The sequence below is a fragment of the Giraffa tippelskirchi genome, chromosome 6 (assembly GCF_054371585.1).
Source record: "Giraffa tippelskirchi isolate mGirTip1 chromosome 6, T2T-mGirTip1v1.2.pri, whole genome shotgun sequence".
NCBI lineage: Eukaryota > Metazoa > Chordata > Mammalia > Artiodactyla > Giraffidae > Giraffa > Giraffa tippelskirchi.
This window is the reverse complement of record NC_137280.1, coordinates 96,333,974-96,360,112: the sequence shown is the minus strand read 5'-3', so window position 1 is coordinate 96,360,112 and position 26,139 is coordinate 96,333,974. Positions and strand designations below refer to the sequence as shown.

General features: G+C 47.7%; 1 protein-coding gene across 3 annotated transcripts in view; it reads left to right on the top strand.

Annotated features, from left to right (window-relative positions):
- ATCAY (ATCAY kinesin light chain interacting caytaxin) overlaps window positions 1-26,139 on the top strand; it is a 50,879-nt gene that overhangs the window by 4,900 nt on the left and 19,840 nt on the right. The window contains exons 2-5 of one of the 3 annotated variants that reach the window (XM_081499770.1): window positions 7,930-8,421; window positions 9,167-9,239; window positions 10,744-10,872; window positions 16,648-16,687. In XM_081499770.1, coding sequence (XP_081355896.1) covers window positions 10,849-10,872; window positions 16,648-16,687 — 64 coding nt within the window. In that variant the 5' untranslated portion in view covers window positions 7,930-8,421; window positions 9,167-9,239; window positions 10,744-10,848. Of the gene's footprint in view, window positions 1-7,929; window positions 8,422-8,664; window positions 8,772-9,166; window positions 9,240-10,743; window positions 10,873-16,647; window positions 16,688-25,307; window positions 25,367-26,139 lie in introns of those variants that run through there. The other 2 variants (XM_081499768.1, XM_081499769.1) reach the window with 2 other exon arrangements.

Sequence of the window (26,139 nt, the reverse complement as noted above, 5' to 3'; positions counted from 1 at the left end):
TGTTCAAACTGAAGATAGAAAAGGCAGAGGAACCAGAGAACTAATGGCCAACACCTGTTGGATCATAGAAAAAGCAAGAGAGTTCCAGAAAAATATCTACTTCTGCTTTATTGACTATGCCAAAGTCTTTGACTGTGTGGATCACAACAAACTGTGGAAAATTCTTAAAGAGATGGGAATACCAGACCACCTTATCTGCCTCCTGAGAAATCTGTATGCATGTCAAGAAGCAACAGTTAGAACTGGACATGGAACAATGGACTGGTTCCAAATTGGGAAAGGAGTACGTCAAGGCTGTATATTGTCACCTGCTGATTTAACTTATATGCGGAGTACATCATGTGAAATGCTGGGCTGGATGAAGCACAAGCTGGAATCAAGATTGCCGGGAGAAATATTAATAACCTCAGATATGCAGATGACACCCCTCCTTATGGCAGAAAGCAAAGAAGAACAAAAGAGCTTCTTGATGAAAGTGAAAGAGGAGAGTGAAAAGGCTGTCTTAAAACTCAACATTCCGAAGTAAGATCATGGCATTTGGTCCCATCACTTCATGACAAATAGATGGGGAAACAATGGAAACAGTGACAGACTTTATTTTTTTGGGCTCCAAAATCACTGCAGATGGTGACTGCAGCCATGAAATTAAAAGACCCTTACTCCTTGGAAGAAAAGCTATGATCAACGTAGACAGCACATTAGAAAGCAGAGACGTTACTTTGCCGACAAATGTCCACCTAGTCAAAGCTATTGTTTTTCCAGTAGTCATGTATGGATGTGAGAGTTGGACCATGAAGAAATCTGACCACCGAAGAATTGATGCTTTTGAACTGTGGTGTTGGAGAAGACTCTTGAGAGTCCCTTGGACTGACTGCAAGGGGATCAAACCTGTCCATCCTAAAGGAGATCAGTCCCGAATATTTCTTAGAAGGACAGATGCTGTAGCTGACACTCCAATACTTTGGCCACCTGATGCGAAAAACTGACTCATCTGAAAAGACCCTGATGCTGGGAAGGAATGAAGGCAGGAGGAGAAGGGGTAGACAAAGGATGAAATGGTCGGATGGCATCACTGACTCGATGCACATGAGTGTGAGCAATCTCCGGGAGTTGGTGTTGGACAGGGAAGTCTGGCACCCTGCAGTCCATGGGGTCGCAAAGAATCAGACACAACTGAGTGACTGAACTGAACTGAACTGGACCCCTTCCTCCTTGAGGGCCCCAAACTCCTTATCAGCCCACCTAAATTAACTCTCTGAATCACAGCCTTCTTGTGCTAACAAAAACTAGACAGCACTTCAGCACCATGCGGGGCAGCCATTATAAATAGCAAAATCACCAACAAACCCCAAAATGTTAAACGTATGGCACCAAATAGACCCCAAAAAGGACAGTTGTTTACAGTCAAGGCTTGAATGAGCATCACCTGGGTCAGCCTCAGCTGGGAACACATGCATGGCCAGCACTCAATTTTTTTCACTTCTCTGTGTTGTCTACAAATGATCCTGAAAGCACTGTGAGTATTGATTTTGGGGGGTTACAAATAAAGTTCAACAGGCAAATTTACAAATACAGAAACTGAAAATAATGAGAATCAAATGTATTTGTATGAATCCCCTTTTCAAATGAAGAGAAGAAGATTCAAGGGGGTTTAGCCATTTCATTGCCTCAACAAATTTTATTGAGAACCAACTTCGTTTCAAGCCAAAGAATTGATGCTTTCAAATTGTGGTGTTGGAGGAGATTCTTCAGATTCACTTGGACTGCAAGGAGATCAAACCAGTCAATCCTAAAAGAAATCAATCCTGAATATTCTTTGGAAGGACTCATGCTGAAGCTGAAGCTCCAATACTTTGGCCACCTGATGTGAAGGGCCGAGTCATTGGAAAAAAAACCCTGATGCTGGGAAACATTGAAAGTGGAAGGAGAAGGAGACAACAGAGGGATGAGATGGTTGACAGGGGATGAGATGTTTGGATGGCATCACCAACTCAGTGAACATGAGTTTGAGCAAGCTCCAGGAGATGGTGAAGGACAGAGAAGCCTGGTGTGCTTTAGTCCGTGGTTTGCAGTCAGACACGACTGAACAACAACAATTATCTTGGGAGGGCGGCTGTCCTGGGCATTGTAGAGTGTTGGGCAGTGTCGTTGGTCTTTACCTGCTCCATGCCAGTATCAACTCCATCTGCTCCAGTCATGATAATAAAAAATATCCCTGACATCACCAAGTGTCCCATGATGGGTAAAATCACCCACAGGTTCTCAACCACTGATCTAGGGATTAAAAATACAGCAATGACAAAATGAAACATCTCTGACCTCCAGAAACTTAGGGGAATGGGAATGGGACATCAGTGTTCCATGGCGACAGAGTTTCAGTTTGGGAAGATGAGAAAGTTCTAGAGATGGATGGTGGGGGGTGCCCAACAATGTGAAGCCACTAAGCTTTACATTTAAAAATTATTAGAATGGGGACTTCTTGGTGGCCCAGTGGTTAAGACTTTGCCTTCCAATGCAAGGGGTGTGGGTTCAATCCCTGGTCAGGGAACTAAGATCCCACATGGCCAAAGAACCAAAACATAAAACAGAAACAATATTGTAACAGATTAAATAAAGACTTTTTAAAAGGTCCACATCCAAAAAAGTCCTTGGGGACTTTTCCTGGTGGTGCAGTGGGTAGGAATCCTCCTGCCAGTGCAGGGGACACAGGTTCAGTCCCTGGTCCGGGAGGATCCTACATGCCACAGAGCAACTGGGCCCATACACCACAACTACAGCAGCCTGCTTGCTGCAACTGCTGAAGCCTGCATGCTTGGAGCCTGCACTGCAGCAAGAAAAGCCACTTCAATGTGAAGCCCATGCACCCCAGCTAGAGAGTAGCCTGCCCTCACCACAGCTAGAGAAAAGCCTACACAGCAATGAAGACAAGCACAGCCAAAAAATAAAAATAAATAAGAAATGAAAATTTAAAAAAGAAGAAATGGTGGTGACTGTAGAGGGTAAAATTATGTTTGAAATCTTTAAACATTCAGTTCAGTTCAGTTGCTCAGTCCTGTCCAACTCTTTGTGACCCAATGGACTGCAGCACGCCAGGCCTCCCTGTCCATCACCAACTCCCAGAGATTGCTCAAACTCATGTCCATTGAGTCAGTGATACCATCCAACCATCTCATCCTCTGTCGTCCCCTTCTCCTCCTGCCTTCAGTCTTTCCCAACATCAGGGTCTTTTCAGATGAGTCAGTTCTTCGCATCAGATGGCCAAAGTATTGGAGTGTCAGCTTCAGCATCAGTCCTTCCAATGAATATTCAGGACTGATTTCCTTTAGGATGGACTGGTTTGATCCCCTTGCAGTCCAAGGAACTCGCAAGAGTCTTCTCAACACCACAGTTCAAAAGCATCAAGCAGCAATCTTGATTCCAGCTTGTGCTTCATCCAGCCCAGCATGTCGCATGATGTACTCTGCATATAAGTTAAATAAGCAGGGTGACAATATTCAGCTGTGACGTACTCCTTTCCCAACTTGGAACCAGTCTGTTGTTCCATGTCCAGTTCTAACTGTTGCTTCCTGACCTGCATACAGATTTCTCAAGAGGCAGGTCAGGTGGTCTGGTATTCCCATCTCTTTAAGAATTTTCCACAGTTTGTGGTGATCCACACAAAGGTTTTGGCATAGTCAACAAAGCAGAAATAGATGTTATTCTGGAACTCCCTTGCTTTTTCGATAATCCAGTGGATGTTGGCAATTTGATTTCTGCTTCCTCTGCCTTTTCTAGAACCAGCTTGAACATCTGGAAGTTAACGGTTCACATACTGTTGAAGCCTGGCATGGAGAATTTTGGGCATACTCTACTACTTTGTGCTCAGTGCTCAGTCATTTCAGTCGTGTCCGACTCTCTGCGACTCCATGGACCATGGCCCGCCAGGCTCCTCAGTCCATGGGATTCTCCAGGCAAGAGTACTGGAGTGGGTTGCCAGTTCCTTCTCCAACCGTGTAAGATGAGTGCAACTGTGTGGTAGTTTGAGCATTCTTTGGCATTTCCTTTCTTTGGGATTGGAATGAAAACTGACCTTTTCCAGTCCTGTGGCCACTGCTGAGTTTTCCATGTTTGCTGGCATATTGAGTGCAGCACTTTCACAGCATCATCTTTTAGGATTTGAAATAGCTCTACTGGAATCCCATCACCTCCACTAGCTTTAAACATTATTAGATGGTAGATTTTATGTCCATGATATTCTCCAGGCAAGACTACTGAAGTGGGTAGCCATTCCCTTCTCCAGGGTTCTTCCTGACCCAGGGATCAAACCCAAGTCTCCTGCATTGCAAGCAGATTCTTTACCATCTGAGCCACCAGGGAAGCTCTCTCGCTATATTTTGCTGCTGCTAAGTCGTTTCAGTCGTGTCCGACTCTGTGCGACCCCATAGACGGCAGCCCACCAGGCTCCGCCGTCCCTAGGATTCTCCAGGCGCTATATTTTAACCACAATTAAAAATAAACCCGACAAGAGCCAAACTTGTTTCGCTCAAGAGGCTTGGCTGCGGCGGCAGCAGCACCACGGACAGCTCCCGGCTCGCTCCCAGGAAGGAGGGGCCGCTACTTTACAGAAGTCCTGTCGCAAATGCTTTTCTTCTCCTCCATCCATCCAACTCCTACTCACTCCTCAGGGTCCAACTCACATAATCACCTCCCCTGCCCAACTCGGAGAAATCTCCCCATGCCCCACACAGCCACTCTACTCCAAAGATGTCTTTTTGCTGTTGTTTAGTCACTAAGTCGTGTTTGACTCTTTTGTGACCCCGTGGACTGTAGCCTGCCAGGCACCTCTATCCATGGAGTTTTGCAGGCAAGAATACTGGAGTGGGTTGCCATTTCCTTCTCCAGGGGATCTTCCCAACCCAGGGATCGAACCTGCGTCTCCTGCATTTGACAGGTGGATTCTTTACCACTGTGCCACTGGGGACTCTTACGTCAGCCCACACTCCCCTGTCCATTTGCTTCTCCGAGTAGGAGTTCTTTGAAAGCAAAGTCTTATTCATGTTTTGGACCCCAGTGCCCAGCACTAGAGCTAATCTGGATTCCTGGCTTAGTGTCTCTCCCCAGAGCTCCACTGCCTCCAGCCAGAAAGTGCAGAATCCAGACTTTGTCCCAGAGGCTCTGGGCTCTCCTCCTTTGGCTCAGAAGACCACAGCCACCAAACCAGTAAGAGGGGTGGTCACGTGAATAGAGTGTTGTTTGAGACCACAAACGGAACCTGCATCTATGGTGTCTACCTGCATTTCCCAATATCTTCTTTGAGTCGGGTGCAGCTGCCATGGTACATTACAGTGTACAAAAGAAACCAAGTCTCTTTTCTCTTGAAATTTCTATTCCAGTAAGTGGAGGGAGGGGAGTCCTAGAATAAACAAAGAAACAAGTAAATAATTTCAAACAATTGTGTTATGGGAAAAAAAAAAAAAAAGACTTCCCTGGCAGTCCAGTGGTTAATTAAGACTCTGTGCTTCCAATTCAGGGGGCATGAGTTCAATCCCTAGTGGGGTAACTAAGGTCCCACATGCCATGTGACATGGTCAAAAAAAAAAACCCCACTGTTTAAAATCATCTGTATTTTTGGGACTTACCCTGTGGTCCAGTGGTTAAGAACCTGCCTTGCAATGAGTGGATATGGGTTTGATCCCTGGCCACGAAACTAAGATCCCACATTCCACACACTCAAAAATTTAAAAAAAGAAATGCATCACTAGCCTTAAACATAGAATTAGCGTATCATTCAGCAAGGCCACTCCCAGGTATACACCCAAGTTCACCGAAAACAGGGATTCAAATAAATCCATGTACACCCACAACAGCGAAAATGTAGAAATACTTTTTGTTTATCTACTGATGGATGAATAAACCAAAAAATGGCACATGCATACATACAATGAAATATATGATTCAGCCAAAAAGATGAAGGAAGCACTGACACACACCATGATGCAGATGATCCTGGAAAAATGATGCTCAGTGAGAGAAGCCAGATACAGAAGATGGCATAGTGGATTATTCCATTGATATGAAATATCCTGAACAGGCAAATCCACAGAGACAGAAAGTGGATTAGTGGTTGCCAGGGGCTGGGAAGGGGGAATTAAAGGACTGCTTAATGGGTACGGATTTAGGGTGATGAAAAGTTCTGAAACTAGAGAGTGGTTATCATGGCACAACACCATGAATGTACTTAATGTCACTGAACCATACACTTTCAAATGGCTAAAGTGGTATATGTGATGCATACTTTGTACTTGTGTGCATGTGCTCAGTCATGTCCTAACTTTGTGACCTGATGGACTGCAGCCCGCCAGGCACCTCTGTCTATGGAACTTTCCAGACAAGAATACTGGAGTGGGTTGCCATGCCCTTTTCCAGGGGATCTTCCCAAGCCAGGGATCAAACTAGTATTTCCTGCATCTCCTGCATTGGCAGCTGGACTCTTTACTGCTGAGCCACCTGGGAAGCTGATGTGTATTTTACCACAGTGATAAAAAAAAATTATACTGAAAGACAAATCAGACTAGGTAATGGGATGAAGGATGATGGAGTAAGAGGTAAAGGTTGGGGGTGATCAGGGAAGACCTCTCTGAGCTGACACCTGAATAATTCAAACATCTGGGAGAAGGGCATTCCTGGCAGAGGGAACAGTTTGTGCAAAGGCCCTGTGGTGGGAATGAGCATGATGTGTTCACAGAACAAGTGAAAAACCACCACAGTGATTAAGAAGCACAGGAGAGAACAACAGGTATCCAACCCTGTTTGGGGTTATGTATTAAGTCTCTTGTGGCTGCCATAACAAAGTACCATACTAGGACACTCAAAACAATAGAAAAATGGGTTGTTGTTGTTTTATCATGCTGCATAGCATGTGTGATCTTAGTTCCCTGACCAGGGATTGAATCCAAGCCCCCTGCAATGGAAGCATGGAGTCTTAACCAGCGGACTGCCAGGAGAGTCCCAGAAATTTTTTTCTCTCCCAATTTTGGAGGCCAGAAATCTGAATATAGTGGCAAGGTTGGCGCCTTCTGGGGTCTGTGAGGAGAATCTGTTGGGTGCTCTCCCCCCACCTCCCAGCTTCTAGAGACCGCCAGCCATCCTTCATGTCCCCTGGCTTGTAGACGCCTCACCCTGATCTCTGCCTCCATCTCACATGGTGTCCCCCCTCCTTCTCTTCTCTCATGAAGTTACTTGTCGTGGGATTTAGGGCTCATCTGTAATCCAGGATGATCTCATCTGGAGATCTTTAACTTAATTCCACCTGCAAAGACCCTTTTTTTCCCAAATAAGGTTACATTCACAAGTTCCAGGGGCTAAAACATGGAGGTATCTTTTACCGGGGGCCGGGAGGCACCACTCAACCTGCTACCAGTCTAAACATAATCAGTAACAGCAGGAAACACGCACAGAACTCTTCTCATGCTGTGGTATGTGCCAAGCACCTAGCCCGGGTCACCTCATTAAATGCTGAAACGCCAGAAGCCTAACGTTTCCTTTTCGCAGATGAGGAAACTGAGGCCCAACAGGTACGATCACTTACCCAGTCGAGCCCCCCAGTTCGTGGCTGAGCCAGTGCTCAAACCCATTATGGTCTGATTTCAGAGAGTGTGCTCTTAACTCTATTCTACCGTCTTTCAGGGCGGGGCTACCGCACGCACACCTGCAGGGGGCGCCTTTCCCTCGGTGGCCCCGAGAGCGTGTGTCTTAAGAATCTTTCTGCCTCCCCAGCACCCAGCCTGGTCTTCGGCACATGGGTCATAGGAAGTGGTCAGCTGAGGGACCCACGAAGTGGGTACAGGAGGTTATTATTCCTTCTCATATTCCAAGGAATGAGGCCATCGCTGCCATTTATTTATTTATTTGTTCCTTGTTTTTGTTTTTAAATCTGTGATGCGCCATCAGGAATCATTTCCGCTTCTGCCCCCAGTGAGGCTCTTAGCACTGCTCCCCTCTCAGCCAATGGAGAGCACCGATTCTGCCAGGGGGCTGTGCTTTTTGGTCAGCCCTGCCCCCACCCACCCACCAAGCACACAAAAGCAGCATAATTGACTGTCTTAAAGGAAGCCGAGCCTCTGCCAGCTATGAGCTGGCGAGAAGAAAATACCTCGGGAGGCACAAGCTGAGACGACGATGACCCGAGACGCAGCCGCGGCCGAGCAAGGGGGAGTCGACCGCTAACTGCAAGCCTTCCCCGCCCGCCGCCCCAACATCCCTGGACAAAAAGCGCCCGTCTGCGCCCGCCGCGTTGCTCTGGGTGACCTTCCTTGGATGCAGAGTTCGCACTGAGCGCATCTTCCTCGGATGCTCTGAAGGCCCGGGGACCGGCGCCCGGGGCTCGTCTTTGTTTGCGCTCACCCGGGAGAGGCCGCGGAGGGAGCCGGTACTCGTGCGGAGGTGAGTCCACTTTGTCCCCGCCCTGTCGAGGAAGATCGTCCCCCATGTATCTGGGGGCTGCAAACCCGGCTTCTGGCAGATGGGCGGGTGGGAGCGGAGAGCCGGGGTACTTGGTGATTCTTGGAATGGCAACACCTCCATTTTTTCCCCACGCGGAGAAAACCATCCGCCGCGCGCGCGCACACACACACACATACACACCCACAAGGTTCACCTCGCGTGCCCACCGTTCACCTGGAAGGCAGAGGATTGCACCATTTCCAGGCTGTGTTGGGAGATTAGGCGGCTCAAACCCTCAGCTCCTCTCTGGGACGCTTCCTGCGAGACCGAAATGTAAACGTCCCAACCCTGTGCGTTTCCTATTTATAACGCCGTGAGCGGATTTGGAAAAAGGATTTGACAGAAGTGCACGTAAAGGCTTGTCTATGGGGTGGGGAGGAAGGGAGATGGTTACAGACAAGAGATGCCTCCTCCTGTGTCTGAACTTGTATGCGAGGGGCTGTTAATTCAGCACCATGGCAGAAAGGACCGCTTCTCAGCTTCCTCTCGCTGCCTCCTTATTCGATGGTCCTTGAATGTGAAGTGGGGACCAGAGGGCGGGAGTGTCCAGAGCCCAGCGGGACCCACCCACATCCCGGCGTTTAGAGGATCGTGGGGCATACATGTGAGGCTCCAGGCTCGGCTGTGGGTAAGAGTAGGGGTGGTGGCCCTTTTCGGGGGGCTGAGGTCACATTCATCTCAGCAGAAGGAAGACAGACGCAAAGACCACTCCCTTCATAAAGAAAATGAATTTCTACTGACGCGAACTTTCCCTTGTGGTAAGGTTCTGGGTGGCGGTTGCCCATAGCATCAGGACGAGATCTCTCTTCTCCCCCCGCCCCCCTCTTCCGTACTGCGTCTTTCTGTCCCTCCTCCATGAATGAGTGACGACATCCAGGGCAGTGACAAAATCGAGTGAGAAACTCTCACTGAATGGGGGAGGGTCACATTTCAGACACCCCCTCTCTCCTACCTGGCCCTCACCCTGCTCCCTCTGAGTCCTCCCTCTGAGCCCCAATCCCAAAGGCAGACCCACCATCCACAGGGGTTTCTGTCCACCGAGGGGCTTTGAAAGACACACCCAAATTGAGAGCCACCCACCGGCTTTAGAGGGGCAGCTGCGGCGTGGGGGAGGGGGGAGGGCTGGAGGCGGGACCTTAGGTGCTGGCAAGTGAAGATGACAACTTAATCTCAGCTCTACGGACGTTTGGGGCCAGATGATTTTTTATTCAGGGGGGACCATCCTGGACACTGGAAGGCATTGAGCAGCATCACTGTTCTCCACCCACTTGATGTCAGTAGCGCTCCCCCACCCCATGTGATAACTAAAAACATGCCTCCAAATATTACCAAGTGACTGGTGAGGGGGGAGGCACCATTACCCCCAACTGAGAACCACTGGCTTAAAAGCACAGAACCTGTGCTATTCGTTGAGTCATAAGATCTTGGGTGTAATTCCGAAAGGGATATTAGAGGTTATTTCTGGATCAAGTCTTTCATTGATAGACAGGGAAACTGAGGCAGGGGAAGCCTGCCATGCCTCAAGGCATGTTCATGTTCATGCCCCAAGTTCAGTCTCACTCAGCAGTTCTGACCACAGTCCCAGACAGCCCAGCACTTAAGCCACCATCTAGAGTGCTAACCCCACCCCACGCCTGCCCTCAGCTGGTTCCTCACAACGTTAAAAAGAAAATTGGCATTTTGTGGTTAGTGAGAAATTATGATCCTGATTCCCAACCCCAGGCACCTTCTCACTGTCTTTTTTAGTCCTAGGGTCAGGTTGTCAGGTCTTGCTTCTTCTTGGGGGCATGGGAGTAGCAGATAGAGGGGCAGGGGAGGTGGGCCAGAGAAGATAAAGGTGGTTAGGGGTTAACCAGGTCCTGTCTGAATGTCAATCCTGGCAAGGAAACTTAATTATTATCAGTCATTAGCACTTTAGTAGTATAAATGACTTTAATTGCATTTATGGCTTCCTAATTGAACCAAGGTAAGGGAGGGCAGGTGAACCATGGGGAGGGTGGATTTCAGAGCTTCACTGGGAGGTAGTTTATAACTGGAGGCTCAGCCCCTCCTTTGGGTTCAAATTCCTGACCCTCCCACATGGATTTTAAGCTTTCTATGTCTCTGTTTTCTCACCTGTGACATGGAGAAGCCTCATGGGTCCAGGCAGTGATTCAGTAAGATGACAGACACAAGTGCTCTTTGCAGATGGATGTCTGAAGTTCTGTGCATGGCTGGGGAATTGTCATTAGGATGATCGTCTAGTAAACCCTCCGTCCACAGCTCTTCTTCAGGATTCACTGCTACTTGAAGTCGGCACCTCTTCCCAGCTCTCATGGGGACCACCGAAGCCACACTCCGGATGGAGAACGTGGACGTGAAGGAAGAATGGCAGGACGAAGCTCTGCCCAGGTACGGCTGCCCCGGTCTGTGCGCCAGCCGTGGTGGGAGTGGCCCGGACCGGCATTTCTCCCAGGTGTGGTGCAGACACCTTAGTTGACTCGGCCAAGTTCATAATTGGTATTTGCTGACTTAAGATGGATTTTCCACCTCTCCCCGCCCACCTCTGCCAAAGTGCTAAAATAGCTCCCATTTCCACACTCTTGTAAGAATTCTAAACATTCTTCTATGAAGAAAACCATCTTATGGACTATTGGGCTTCCCTGGTGGCTCAGATGGTAAAGAATCTGCCTGCAGTGCAGGAGACCCAGGTTCGATTCCTAGATCAGAAAGATCCCCTGGAGTAGGAAATGGCTACCCACTCCAGTGTTCTTGTCTGGAGAATTCCATGGACTGAGGAGCCTGGTGGGCTACAGTCCATGGGGTCGCAAAGAGGTGGACATGACTGAGCAACTGATACTTTCATGGGCTGTTACAGTCTTCTTACCGGGGTTCCCAAGAATCCAGGTAATAGTGTGTTTTTATCTGCAGCAGCCAGATGGACTGTTTCATATCCCCGCTTAAAATCCCTGGGTCAAATGTTCATCCCTTGAAAAATCTGGGTTTCAGCCTCCACTTGCTCCTGCCACTCTCCACCCTTTGTGCCCTCCAGCCCCTGCTGCTCCCTTCCTGTTCCTTCTGTGCTGGGCTGGCTCTGATGTTCTGACTTTGCACTGGCTGTTCCCTCTGCCAGGAATGCTCTTCCCCAGACACCTGCCTTCCCCCACCTCCTTCAGATCTCCGCCCACTGGCCACCTTCTTAGAGAGGACCTCCTAGCCCTTTCATTACCCACCTCCCCCAGTTCTTAAATTGTTTCCTTCCTAAATAACAGCCCTCCCGAGATATCCATGTCCTAATCCCTCCCTGGAGAATATTTGTTAATGTGGCAAAAGGCACTTTGCAAATATGATTGAGTTAAGGATCTCAAAATGGGGAGATGACAATCTTGGATTGTTTAGGGGGAGGTCCTCAATGTAGTCACAGGATTCTGTATAAGACAGTGGTCCCCAACCTGTTTGGCACCAGGGACCAGTTTCACGGAAGACAGTTTTTCCACAGACCTGGGGTGGGGGCAAGGGGATGATTTCGGGATGATTCAAGTACATTACATTTATTGTGCACTGTATTTCTATTATTATTGCATCAGCTCCACCTCAGATCATTAGGCATTAGATCCCAGAGTTTGAGGACCCCTGGTATAAGAGGATGGCAGGGGACTTCCCTGGCTGTCCAATGGTTAAGACCCTGAGCTTCCAGCGAAGGGAGTGCAGGTTCAATCCCTGGTTGGGGAAGTAAGATCCTACATGCCTCAGGGCACAGTTGAAAAAAAAAGCTTGTCTTCCTTTGTAGACAAAGGAAGGTTTTTCTACAGGTGTAGGAGCTGTGATGATGACAGTAACAACTTGGAGTCATGGGAAGAAGAGACCACCTGGCCAGGGACACAGTAGCACTGCACTGGTTTCTCCTGGAGAAACCAGCCCCATGAAACTGATTTCAGACGTACTTCTGGTGTCTAGATTCATAAGAGAATACATCTGTGCTGTTTGAAGCCACTAAATTTGGAACAATTTGTTACAGCAGCCACAGGAGACTCATACAATCCAATATGCTGACTATTCCATACACTGGTTTACAATCTGTTCTCCACGATGGAGCCCATGAGAACAGGGGCCTTTGGTGTGATCACAGGCATACAGTTGGTGCTCAGTAGATATGGGTTAATGGATGACAGTCATTAGTAGGAATGAAAAATCATAAGAAGGGAGCCATGTGTGGCTGAGGTACTTGTCTCTGTTTTCTCCTCCAGCAAGGCATTAAGTAAGAGGAAATATCATCAGCACAGGCTCCCCCGATTCAACTCCTCATCTCCTTCCCACTTTTTTTTTCTTGGCCATGCTGCATGACTTGCAGGATCTCAGTTCCCCAACCGTGGATTTAACCCACGTCCTTTGCACTGCAATATAGATTCTTAACCACTGATCCACCAGGAAAGTCCCTCCCTCCCACTTTTTAAAAAATATTTATTTGGCTGCATGGAGTCTAAGCTTTGGCACACAGACTCTCTAGTTGTGGCACGTGGACTTGGTTGCCCCAAGGCATGTGGGTCTTAGTTCCCCGACCAAGGATCGAACCCATGTTCCCAGCATTGCAGGACAGATTCTTAACCGCTGGATCACCAGAGAAGTCCCTTCCTCCCACTGTAATACAAGGAGTTTATCCCAGGGAGATGATGCCCAAGAGTTAGTTGCATAACCATCTGGGAAGGAAGGTTAACGAGACTGGGCACATTCTTGGAAAAGAAAAGTTGGGAAGGAGTTCCAGCTCCAGAAAGTCTCAGTGGGTGAGGGTGCTGAGGGCAGAACTAGGCTGAGGGACAGGCATGAAAGGTTTGAGTCTAATCTAGGCTCTTTGGACTCGAATGGCCCCATATGTGCATAGTTTATACGCCCATCCTTTCAAAAGCAGAACAGGCTGATGGGGGAAGTCTAGAGCTTCCTGTCAACCTGTCCCAGGAGAAGCTGTGATGTTGAGGGCATCACCCCCTCATTTGAGAATCTTGGGCTTCTCGGCAGTCTAGTCCTTTTCACCCAAATCCTTGTGGCTCTTCCTCTTTTTTAAAAAAAACATTTAATTTATTTATTTAGCTTCCCTGGGTCTTAGTTTAGGCATGCAGGATCTTTAGTTGCAGCATTCAAACTCTTAGTTGCATCATGTGGGATCTAGTTCCCTGACCAGGGATCAAACCTAGGCCCCCTGCATTGGGAGCTCAGAGTCTTAGCCACTGGAACACTAGGGAAGCCCCCTTGTGGTTCTTACAGCAATAGATGCCCCACATCAGAATAACCAAGCATCTCTTGTCTGCCCAGTACCATTGTCTTCAGGAAGACTTAGTTTGAGAAGGAGATGGCAACTTCATTGGAGTCAAGCTCCTATTCATTCACCGTTAGAATGTTCTTTGTCCTACATTCCCCCGTGAAAGTCTTTCTCTTCAATTCAATACAAGGAGCACTGTTGCCAGGTTGTGTAGAAAGGGGTTTCATGGGACTTCCTGGCAGTCCAGTGGTTAAGACTCTGCACTTCCAATGAAGGGAATGCAGGTTTGATCCCTGGTCAGGGAACTAAGATCCCACATGCTGTGCGGTTTGGCCAGAAAATAAACTAAAAAATTTTTTGAAAGAAAAGGGATCTCATGATACCTGGCGGTTTGGGTGGATTAAAGATCATTTTTCTAACTTTTTATTTTGAATTGGGGTATAGCTGATCAACAGTGTTGCGACACTTTCAGGTGAACAGTGGAGGGACTCAGCCATACATATTCATGTATCTGTTTTCCCCCCAACTCCCCTCCCATCCAGGCTGCTACATAACATTGAGCAGAGTTCCCTGTGCTATACAGTAAGTCTTTGTTGGTTTTCCATTTTAAATGTAGCAGCGTGTATAAAAGTTTTGGCAGGGGCTCCTCCCATGGCTAAAAATGCCCCAGAGTGGGCAAGAGCCAGCCACCTTGAGGAGCTGTCCCTCATCTGTGAAAGGTCTGTTTTGTCCCACGAAAAAGGTGAAATTAGATGGGTGATCTCAGTGGGTTCCAAGCGCTCAGCACCAAGCGCTCTGGGGGTTTAGAAACATCTCCAACCAGTCTCAGCATCACTCACCTTGTGGTCCCATGAACTCTGACCTCCACTGAGACCAAAGCATTCCCAGGTCCAGACTTCAAAAACCTTCTGATTCAACCCCGCCTCCCCAGGCGGCAAACTCCAAGCCTTCCTGGACATTAAAAAAAAAAAATTATCTGATGACAGCACAAAACTCACTTTGCTCACTCTAGTTTTATTTCAAGCAACACAGCGGAAACAAGAGGGCATGAGCTGTGGAACCAGACGCCAGTGGGTTCAGATTCCAATTCTCTGATGGGTTTGTGCAGCCACCTCGGACAGCTCTTTGAGCATCTTTGTGCCTCAGTTTTCCTACCTGTAGAATAGGGACAGTCATTCCTGGCTCACAAAGTGGTTTGAGAATTTGATGCTGCCTGCAGCATCATTTTTCTTTTCCTTATTTTTTATGTATTTATCTTTTGGCTGCACCTCAGAGGTAGACGGGATCTTAGTTCCCCAACCATGCACCCTCTGCAGTGGAATCTCGGCGTCGTAACCACTGGACCATGAGGGAAGACTCAACATTATTCTTTTTTTTTTTTTTTAAGTTTTCTTTGGTATGGACCATTTTTAAAGTCTTTATTGAATTTGTTACAATATTACTTCTGTTTTATGTTTTGGTTTTTTGATTATAAGGCAGGTGGGAGCCTAGCTCCCCAACCCCAGGGATTGAACCCTCAGCCCCTGCATTGGGAGGGGAGGTCCTCACCACTGGACCCCCAGGGAAGTCCCAGCATCATTGTTATCAGCTTGTATCTCCTTCACTCTGGTTCCTTTTACCCATCCCCCACCCCCCATAAAAGAGACCCTCCTCTCCCAAGCCTCCTTGAGACAAAGTGGGGCTGACTGCAGCTGCACGTGTGAATTTCAAGTGAGTTTCCCCAGCTGCAGAGGGCTCCTCTCCCCCATTCAGTGGTTCAGTGTTCACAGGATAGTGGCTGGCTGTGCAGCCCCCGGTTGGGAACATGCCTTCGTTGAGGCAATGTCCTCCTCATTCTGGGAGGAGTGAGTAAAGCTCCTTATACAGTGTCCAGATGCAGCCCAACATAAGCACCTTTGTCTGAGTCAGACAACCCCTGATTCTATTCCTTCCAGGACAGCGATCCCTTCCTGGGACCTCTCCCAGCTTCCCCTGGGTGTGTCCGGGCATGCAAACTGTGCCTGTTTTCTGCAGTGTCTTTCCACACTTCTGCAGATTCCCATGGACTATAGCTGAGGGCTGCCTGGAGATGACCCATTCACTGCCTCCTTTGCCCATCCATTCATTCTAGCGATGTGCACCAACTGTGCCAGGCCATGGATGAGACGCTAGGGACACCTGGCAAACAGGAGAGATGCCCTCGTGGCATGCTGGAAGGCTAGGGAAGAGACAGGTAGTCCCTTATAACCTCACCGGCCAATGGAAAATTGCAGCTAGATTCTTGGCACCTGGAGCAAGCCTGGGTGGGGTCTGACTGGGTTGGGGAGGTTAGAGGAGGAGCTGACCTTGAGCTGTGAAGGATGATGAGGGGGGAACAGGGAAAAGAGGCTGAGGGTAGCAATCAAGCATTCCAAGCAAAGAGAGCAGCATGTGCAAAGGCCCTGGGGCCAGCAGAAGCAAATTGAGGGACTGAAGGAAAGTTGGGTGGGGAAACTGAGGACCTAGGTGGGGAAGGGTTTGGCCAGCATCTCACAGCTAAGGAGGTGGGTGCAGGATTAGGTGTCTCACCCTGTGGGTTTTGTTTGTAAATTTTTTTTCTTTTTCGGGGGGCTGTGCTAGGTCTTGCCGCATCTGAGCTCTTCATTGTGTTTGTAGTTTTTTTTTCCTTTTCTTTATTGGAGTATAGTCAATGATGCCATCCAACAGAGGATGAGATGGTTGGATGGCATCATCGACTCAATGGACATGAGTTTGAACAAACTCCGAAGGATAGTGAAGGACAGAGAAGCCTGGCATGCAGCAGTTCATGGGATCGTGAAGAGTCAGACACGACTTAGCAACTAAACAATAACAAATAGTTGATTAACAATGTGTTAGTATCTGCTGTGCAGCAAAGTGAGTCAGTTATATGTATACACATATTCACTCTTTTTATAAATTCTATTCCCATATAGGTCATTACAGAGCATCGAAGAGAGTTCCCTGTGCTATACAGTAGGTCCTTTTTAGTTATTTATTTTATATATGGTAGTGTGTATGGGCTTTCCCAGTGGCTCAGCGACAAAAAAAAAAAAAAATCTGCCTGCAATGCAGGAGACACGGGTCCAATCCCTGGGTTGGGAAGATCCCTCAGAGGAGGGCATGGCAACCCAATCCAATATTCTTGTCTGGAGAATCCCATGGACAGAGGAGCCTGGTGGGCTACAGTCCATAGGGTCGCAAAGAGTCGGACACGACTGAAGCGACTGAGCACAGACAGTAAGTACATGTCAATCCCAATCTCCCAATTTATCCCTCTCCCTTGTAACTTTTTATTCTGACATAGTCCCAAGCTTAGAAAATAAAAATTATAAGAATGGTGTAAGGAATATCTGTAAACTTTTACCCAGATTTGCTGACTCTTAAGATTTTATTGATACTTCGTTTATTGTTCTCTCTTTCCCTCCTCTCTCTGTCTCTCTCTGTGTCTGTTTGTTATCTGTCTATCTACCTATGCTCAGTCTCTGTCTATATGTGCCCATCCCTGCACAGGGTAGGCCAAGCATGCTCCCTCTCCTAGTTCAACGCACACACAGCAGTGACTTCATGTTGTCCAGCTCAGCAGTCCTAAAAACTGTCAGGCAGGAGCCGTGGGTTTAGAGCAGGAAGTGATGGGGAGCCCTGCGCATCCACTGTCCCCCACCCACTCCGCTTTCTCTTTCCTGCACTCCAGTGATGCTGGGCTGTCACAACAGAATACAGCACATGGGGCAGCTTCAACAGCAGGTGTTTATTCTCCACAGCTCTGGAGGCTCTGTGTCTGAGATCATGGTGCCAGCAGGGCTGGCTTCTGTTGAGGGCTCTCTTCCTGGCTTCTTGCTTTCCTCTGTGTTCAGTGGTAGAGAGAGAGCTTTCTTGTGGCTCTCCCTCCTCTTGTAAGGCCACAGTCCTAAGGGATCAGGACCCCACACATTTTTTTTTTGACCGCTCATGTGGGATCTTAGTTCCTCAACCAGGGATCGAACCCCCACTTCCTGCAGTAGAAGGGTGGAGTCCCAACCACTGGACCGCCAGAAAGGTCCCAGGGCTATACACTTTTGACCTCCTTAAATCTCAATTGCCTCCTAAAGACCCTATCTCCAAACATAGTCATACTGGGCATTGGGAGAACACAGTTAGGTCCAGAACATCCTGTTTGCATCCGCTGAGCCAGAGTGACTGCCGGGGATGAAGTAGGGTATAGGGAGCAAGGGCTGGGAGGTCTGTGCTTCTGCTCACAACCCCAGGCTTTCTTTTTTAAAAATATTTCTTTACCTTGCCAGGTCTTAGTTGTAGCTAGATCTGTCGTTACGGCACGTGGGATCTAGTTCCCTGACCAGGGATCAAACACAGGCCTCCTGCATTGGGAGTGTGGAGTATTAGCCACTGGACCACCAACGAAGTTCCCCAACAAGGCTTTCTGATCCAGCCAAGAGGTGATAGTGTTGGGGGAGACCAGAACAAGATGAATGGAAAAAGGTGTCAGAAAGTGCAGAGAAGGGTAGATTTATCTGAGTGTCTGAAACCACCAAAGTTGCCTGTAATTTTTGAAGGCCTCTCCGCAGTTCCCTCAACTTAGGTTTGCAAGAGTCCTATTGTAAGCCCTGGAGCTGCTAGTCCAGCTTTGAGCCTCAGAAAAGCCTACGTAATGCTCAGAAAGAGTTTTTGCTGTTACCCTGCACCAGAGGTGGCTGTGGATCAGGCAGAAGCAGAGGCTGGGAAGCCCTGGAGGGGAGACTGAGGCAGCGCGGCCAGTCTGAAGGCCATCAAAGACCTGGAGCACTGTTTGGGAAGCAGTGCTCAGTTGTGTCCGACTCTTTGGGACCCCATGGACTGTAATCTGCCAGGTTCCTCGGTCCATAGGATTTCCCAGGCAACAATACTGGAGTGGGTTGTCATTCCCTTTTCCAGTGATCTTCCCAACCCAGGGATCAAACCTGTGTCTCCTGCATTGGCAGGCAGATTCTTTCACCACTGAGCCACCTGGGAAGTCCCTTGGGAAGCAGGAGGCATATTCAAAGGTCCTGGGGCCCATAGTTTATTCCCAATTCCTTTCTTTCACACCATGAGTAATATTAAGACAGAGTCTAGAACCTGAGAGTAGAACTAGGTCTAGGGGTCACCTCTGAAGCCAGAACTATTGCAATATCAGCTGATTCTGAGTGACAGGTATTTCTTGATTTTGGCCTTTCCCCGCCACTTGCAAAATGTGCCCTGACTCAATCTTTCCTTCAACAGACCCTTGCTGAGGGCTGCTTCTTCCAGGGCCAGGCCTGTGACTCACCAAAGCAAGAGAGGAAGAGGCAGAATGCAGGGATAAGGTGGAGGTCAGATTCAGACAGGGTCTTCTAGAGGACACTGACCCAGCCTCAAAGGCTAAGTAATTTCACTGGGCAAAGAAAGCAGGAAGTGGCCCCTCTAGTCAGTGGGGGCAGGATGTGCAAAGGCATTGGGGCAGTGAGGACCTTCGCATGGTAGGGACTGCAGTATGTAAGAGAGCCTGGTTAGATCACAGGTGTCAGGGTGGAGGGTTCACAGACATCATGTCCAGAAGGAATGCCCAGGAGGGAAGTTTGGATAGTGCTTTAACAAAGTACCACAGCTGGCTTAAAACAAGAGACGTTTTCTCTCACATTTCTGGAGGCTAAACATCCAAAATCAAGGTGTCAGCAGGGCCATCCTCCCTCTGAAGGTGCTAGGGAAGGATCCTCACTGCCTCTTCCTGCTTCCGATGGTGGTTGGTCATCCTTGGTGTTCTTTGGCTTGTAGATGCATCACTTCTTGCCTCCATCTCTTTTTTTAAGCTTGTGTTTTATTTTTTAGTTTTTTAAAAAAATTTTGGCGTATAGTTGGTTTCCAACATTGTGTTAGTTTCAGGTGTACAGCAAAGTGAGTCAGTCTTATACATATACATGTATCCACTCTTTTTTAGATTCTGTTCCCATATAGGTCATTATAGGTCAGAGCACCGAGTAGAGTTCCCTATACTATATGACAGGTCCTTATTTATCTATTTTATGTATAGTAGTGTGTATGGTTGGATAGCATCACTGATTCAATGGACATGAACTTGGGCAAACCCCAGGAGATAGTGAGGGACAGGGAGGCCTGGCATGCTGCAGTCCATGGAGTTGCAAAAGTCAGGCTTGCCTTAGTGACCGAACAACAACAACAAAGTATGTATATGTCCATCTTAATCTTCCTATTTATCTCCCCGAGTACCCTCTGGTAACCATAAGTTTATTTTCTACATCTGTAACTCTTTCTGTTTTGTAGATAAGTTCATTTGTATCACTTTTTTAGATCCCACATATAACAATATCATGATATTTGTCTTTCTCTGTCTGACTTACTTCACTCAATATGACAATCTCAAGGTATATCCTTGTTGCTGCGAATGGCATTATTTTGCTCTTTCTTATGGTTATAATATTCCATGGTCTATATGTCCCACATCTTCTATACCCATTCATCCATCGGTGGGCATTTAGGTTGCTTCCGTCTTAGCCATTGTAAATAGTGCTGCAATGAACCTAAGGGTCTATATATTTTCAAATTTTATTTTTCTCTGGATATATGCCCAGGAGTGGGATTTCTGGATCATAGCGTGACTCTATTTTTAGTTTTTGAAGGAACTTCCATACCGTTCTCATAGTGACTGCACCAATTTACATTCCCACCAACAGTGTAGGAGGGTTCCCTTTCCTCCACACCTTCTCCAGTATGTATTGTTTGCAGACTTTTTGATGATGGCCATTTGGACCAGTGTGAGGTGGTACCTCATTGTAGTTTTGATTTTGCATCTGCCTCCATCTTCCCATGGCCCTCTCCTCTGTGTGTGTGTCCAAACTTCCCTCTTCTTATGAGCCCACCAGTGAGTCTCGTATGACTTCATCTTAACTTAACAATGTCTGCAACTATTCCAAATAGGTCACATTCCTAGGTACTAGGAGTTCAGACCTGAGTTAACGTTTTGAGGGGATGCAAGCCAACCCACACCAGAAGGATAAAGCCACCACACTGTACACCTGGTGGAGTCGAGGGACCCCACTTTCCACATGGGTTTCCCAACACAGACAGAAAGCAGGTGCTACATGGAGCCATCTGGATCCACTTGGAGTTTGTGAAGGGGTTTCAGATCTGCAGAAGCTGAGATCTTTCTGATGCTTGAGGAATTAACCCCAGTACTTTGGCCCTGTGATGTGAAGAGCTGACTCATTGGAAAAGACCCTGATGCCGGAAAAGATTGAAGGCAGGAAGAGAAGGAGACAGAAGGTGAGATGGTTGGATGGCATCGCCGACTCAATGGACATGGATTTGAGCAAGCTCCAGGAGTTGGTGGAGGATAGGGAAGCCTGGCGTGCTGCAGCCCATAGGGTCGCAGAGTCAGATGCAACTTAGCAACTGAACAACACTTGGCTTTGAAAGCTGCAGCACTGTGGACCTGAGGGGCTGGTGCACATGTGCAGACTGGGCACAAGGGGGCAGTAGTGGGCAGTGACTGGACTCAGCTCAGCCGCTATGAACGGTTCAGCCCTCCCTGCTCTCCCTGGTTTAACCTTGGTTTCCTCCTCTGTGAAACGGTCTCCTTGCCTCATGGGAATGCTGTGAGGAGCAAATAAGATGATGCATTTCAACGGGATGTCAACATTTCAACACAGGGAGTGTCCTGCCGTGGGGTAAATGATGGTTCTAGCTGATTTTAGCACACAGAACTTCAGCCTCAAACTGACGGGTGCAGGGAAGGCAGAGTCAATGAGAAAAGGAACTAGAAGGAAATTCCAACATCCAGGTGAGCAGGGCTGGCGGACAGTCAGCTCCTGGTGGTGGTTACCGTACAAGGAAGGCAGCTCTGATTCAAGAAAAGACTGAAATCTAGACTTTTTGTGTCTCATCTCTGATTTGACAGCGAGTTTAAAATGTTGTGAAATGCTGTGTGGGCAGGACAGAGCTAGCGGCGGTTCATCAGCTATCAGTCTGCAATTTGGGAGCACAGTTTTGGGTAACCTTGCAAGTAGGCGATGCACCTCCTGTCCTCGAACCCTGGACGTATTTGTGAATTACCAGCTGCCTTCCCCATGTTCAGAGCATGGGTGTCAGCTACAGACCAGAGGGACAGAGCAACGTGTACATGAAACGGGCATGTGAGTTGTCTCATCTCAATCTGAAAGAAAGATGCCTCTTTAAAACCTTCTGACTTAATCCGAACCTTGTTTTTTGCTTTTTTAAATGGAGGTGAAATTTCCATAATATAAAAATAGCCATCTTAAATGCACAACTCATCTGTTGTGCAACCATCAACTCTAGTTCTAAAACATTCCATCACCCCAAAATGAAACCATTCCCATTAGCAGTCACTCCCCATTTCCCTGGCAACCACAAACCCACTGACCCTAATGCTTGGTAGGATTGGGGGCAGGAGGAGAAGGGGACGACAGAGGATGAGATGGTTGGATGGCATCACCGACTCGATGGACATGGGTTTGGGTAGACTCCGGGAGTTGGTGATGGACAGAGAGGCCTGGCATGCTGCAATTCATGGGGTCGCAAAGAGTCGGACATGACTGAGCGACTGAACTGAACTGATGTCTGTGGATTTGCCTGTTTTTAATGTCTCATATAAATGGAATCACACCATGTGTGTCCTTCTGCATCTGGCTTCTCTCACTGAGCATCCTGTTCTCAGGATCCCTCCACATGGTAGCCAGTGTCAGCACTTCTCTCCTTTTCCAAGCTGAATAATATTCTAGTTTGTGGATGGACCATGTTTTGTTTACCCATTCATCACTTGATAGACATTTGGGTTGTCTCCAGTGTGATCATGCTGCTGTAAGCATTCGGGTATGAGAGTTTGCATGGATATGTGTCTTCATTTCTTTTGCACCTCGGCTTAGTTTTGACTTTTGACCTCCGTAAGAGCAGGGCGTCACCCAATTCATCCTTTACCTCCAAGACCCACCAATACTCCTGGAAGATAGTGGTTACTCAAAGAACATTTAAAGGATGGTGAATGGGAGAAAGGTGGGCGGGGTGGGGGAAGGGTGTGGAGGAAGATGCATGAATAGATTCCACCCTGCAGAGGGTGGCAGTTCATGCCCTATGAAGAACAGAGGCGATGGAATAAATGTGTACTTGTTGTTGTTCAGCCACTAAGTCATGTCTGACTCTTTGCAACCCCATGGACTGCAGCACACCAGGCTGTCCTTCACTATCTCCCAGAGTTTGCTTAAGTTCATGTCCATTGAGTTGATGATGCCATCCAACCATCTCCTCCTCTGTCGTCGCCTCCTCCTCTTGCCCTCAATCTTTCCCAGCATCAGGGTCTTTTCCAATGAGCCAACTCATTGGAAGCGCCGAAGTATTGGAGCTTCAGCTTCAGCATCAGTCCTTCCAGTGAATATTCAGGATTGATTTCCTTTAGGATTAACAAGGGACTCAAGAGTCTTCTGCAGCACCACAATTCGAAAAGAAAAGAAAAAACGCCCTACTGTCCTTCTCCATCAAAACAGCTCCCCGTTTAGCTGAGTTGGCACTGCTGAGTTGTAGAGATGAATTACCGCTGCAGTGCTTCCCTGAGTCAGCAGGCTCTGCAGCTCCAGCCCCTGACAGCCCTGTGCGCTCTGCAAACCCTTCTGCCTGAGTATTTCCCTGGGGAGCAAAGGAGCCGGAGCACATGGGTCAGAATCAGGCAGAGTGAGCTGTGGTCCAAAAAACAGTCTGGGCATTGCCAGGAAAAGCAGGTCTTATTTTGCAAATTCGTGCTCCACCAGTTAAAGGGGCACAGATGCATAGCTGGCTGCCTTTCTCTTTTTAAAATTTTACTTTTTAGTAGCTTTAGATTTACAGAAAAGTTGCAAGAATATTACAGAAAACTTCCAAACACACCCCTCGTGTAATTAACATCTTACATGAGGCTGATACCTATGTTACAATTAATAGACTGGTATTGATACATCATTACTAACCAAAGTCCACAATTTATTGAGATATCCATAGTAATTTTCTCCTAATATTCTTTTTCTTTCCTAGGATCCCACCCAAGATCCCATGTAACATTTAGTCATCATGTCTCCTTAGGTTTCTCAGACTTTAAAAAAGAAAAAGATTTTTTGATGTAGACCATTTTTTAATTCTTTATTGAATTTGTTACAACGTTGCTTCTGTTTTAAGTTCTGGTTTTCTAGCCAGGAGGCATGTGGGATCATAGCTCCCCTAACCAGGGATCGAACCCTCGCCCTCTGCATTGGTAGGCAAGGTCTTAACCATTGGACCTCCAGGGAAGTCCATCACAGACTTTCCTTGTTGTTGATGCCCTTGACAGCTTTGAGGAGGACTGGGGTCAGAGATTTTGTAGAACTTCCCTCCGTGGGAGTTTGTCTGGTGTTTTTCTCACCGTGACACTGGAGCGCTGGGTGTGGAGAGGAGGACACAGGTGAGGGACTGTCTCATCCATCATCTTGGGGTGCCTGTCATCAGCATGACTCTTCCTTGGTGTTGACCTGCATCCCCGGGCTGAGGTCGTGCTGGTCACGTGTCTCCACTGTAGAGTCACACCTCCCTTCTTCCCATACTGTCCCTTTTGGAAGGAAGTCACCGTGCCCAGCTCATGCTCACAGAGAAGAAGTTACTCTCCATCTTCTTGGGGATAGAGTATTTACATACATTATTTGAACTTCTTCTGTGCAAGAAAAATTTGTCTCTTCTCTCCATGTTTATTTATTCAATCACTTGCTTACTTCTGTATGGACTCGTGGACATTTTATTTTGTACTTTGAATCACCATCCAATACTTCATGATATATTTTGTTGGTCAGCCCTGTCCAGCATGGGCCATGGAGACCTCTCTCAGTTGTCTGCTATGTCTGTCGGGCAATTTCTGGCTCATCAGAGACCAAACCCTGTGGGGTCAGCCCATGAAGAATGCTGCTTATATTCCAAATATAGTATAGATGAGACCCTCCTTTTCTCTGGGCCCCAGCTTTTACTATCCAAAAAAAAAAGTTTAGGGACTTCCGTGGTTCACCTTCCAATGCAGGGGGCAAGGGTTCCATCCCTAGTGGGAGAGCTAAGATCCCACATGCGGCAAAAAAAAAATCAAAACATTTAAAAAAAAAAGCAACATTGTAACAAATTCAATATGTGTGTATGTTAGAGGCTTCAGTCATGTCTGACTCTTTGCCCCACCATAGACTGTGGCCTACCAGGCTCCTCTATCCATGAGATTCTCCAGGTAAGAATACTGGAGTGGGTTTCCATGCCCTCCTCCAGAGGATCTTCCCAACTCAGGGATCGAACCCAGGTCTCTTACATTGCAGGCTAATTCTTTACTGTCTGAGTCACCAGGGAAGCCCAACAAATGGTCCATATCGAACAAAAAGTATTAAAAAAAAGGCTTAATATTTTTTAGATGATCTGATGAGAGCCCTCTGGCACTGATGGTTTGTGATTTTCTGTGCTCATGAACAGATGTATTTTCTCCCAGTGATTTCCCAAAACTAAACAAATTCTGTTGCTACCATTCTGTCTGAACTCCACACTTCTGCGGCTGGACTTGTGGTGCCTGGTGGCTGGTGTCCACTCCTGGCTGGGTCTGCAGGCCACTCCAGGAAGAGACGGGGATGGACTTGCTTGGCAGCCCCACAGAAGACACATCCTGTAAGTTTCCATGCATGCAGAAATGGGCACACGATCTGGGCTCTGCCCAGGACTGTAACTGTAGAAATGTCAGAGGCCGTGCCTCCTGGGTGGAATGTCAAAAAAGGGGGTTGTTCACTTCCAAGGCCTGTAGGGAAAAGCAACTGTGGTGGTGGCCCAGAGATGTGTGTGGGCACCATCATGAAGTCATTGTGTGGTATTGCTGTGTGTCCTTGAACTGGTGGCTCAGCCTTTCTGTGCCTCCAATTCCATATGTACTAAATTCAGGTAGTGAGCCTTCCACAGAAGGGGTATACAAGGATTAAATAAGATGATTTATGTAAAGTGCCCAGGGGATAATACCAGGCATAAAATCAGGAGGGCTCTCCTGCCCTGAGCACTCAAGAGGGCTCATGGGTCTGAGGACGCAAAGGCCTAGACTTTGAAAACAGGGGGTCTAGGGCAGCCAGATGGGCTACCTCAAACACATGTTCTCCTCGATGGCATCTCCTGGCAGAGTCCTGCTGAGAGCTCGCATTCTGCCTGCATTTCCCCCATGTAGCCCATCACAGAGCCCACCCTAGAGGGGAAAGACTGCCCAGAGAGGGGCAGCCACATCCCTGAGGTCACACAGCAGCGAGTACCAACTCTGCCTACCCCCATACCATACTATGCCCATGAGCCAGGTAGGGGGATCAAGTTGTCCCAGTTCTCTGGGGCCGATCTGTATGGATCTGAATGGTTGGTCACCCTAGAGTACCAGCCATTTTTCCCACCTGAGCATATATTCTCTG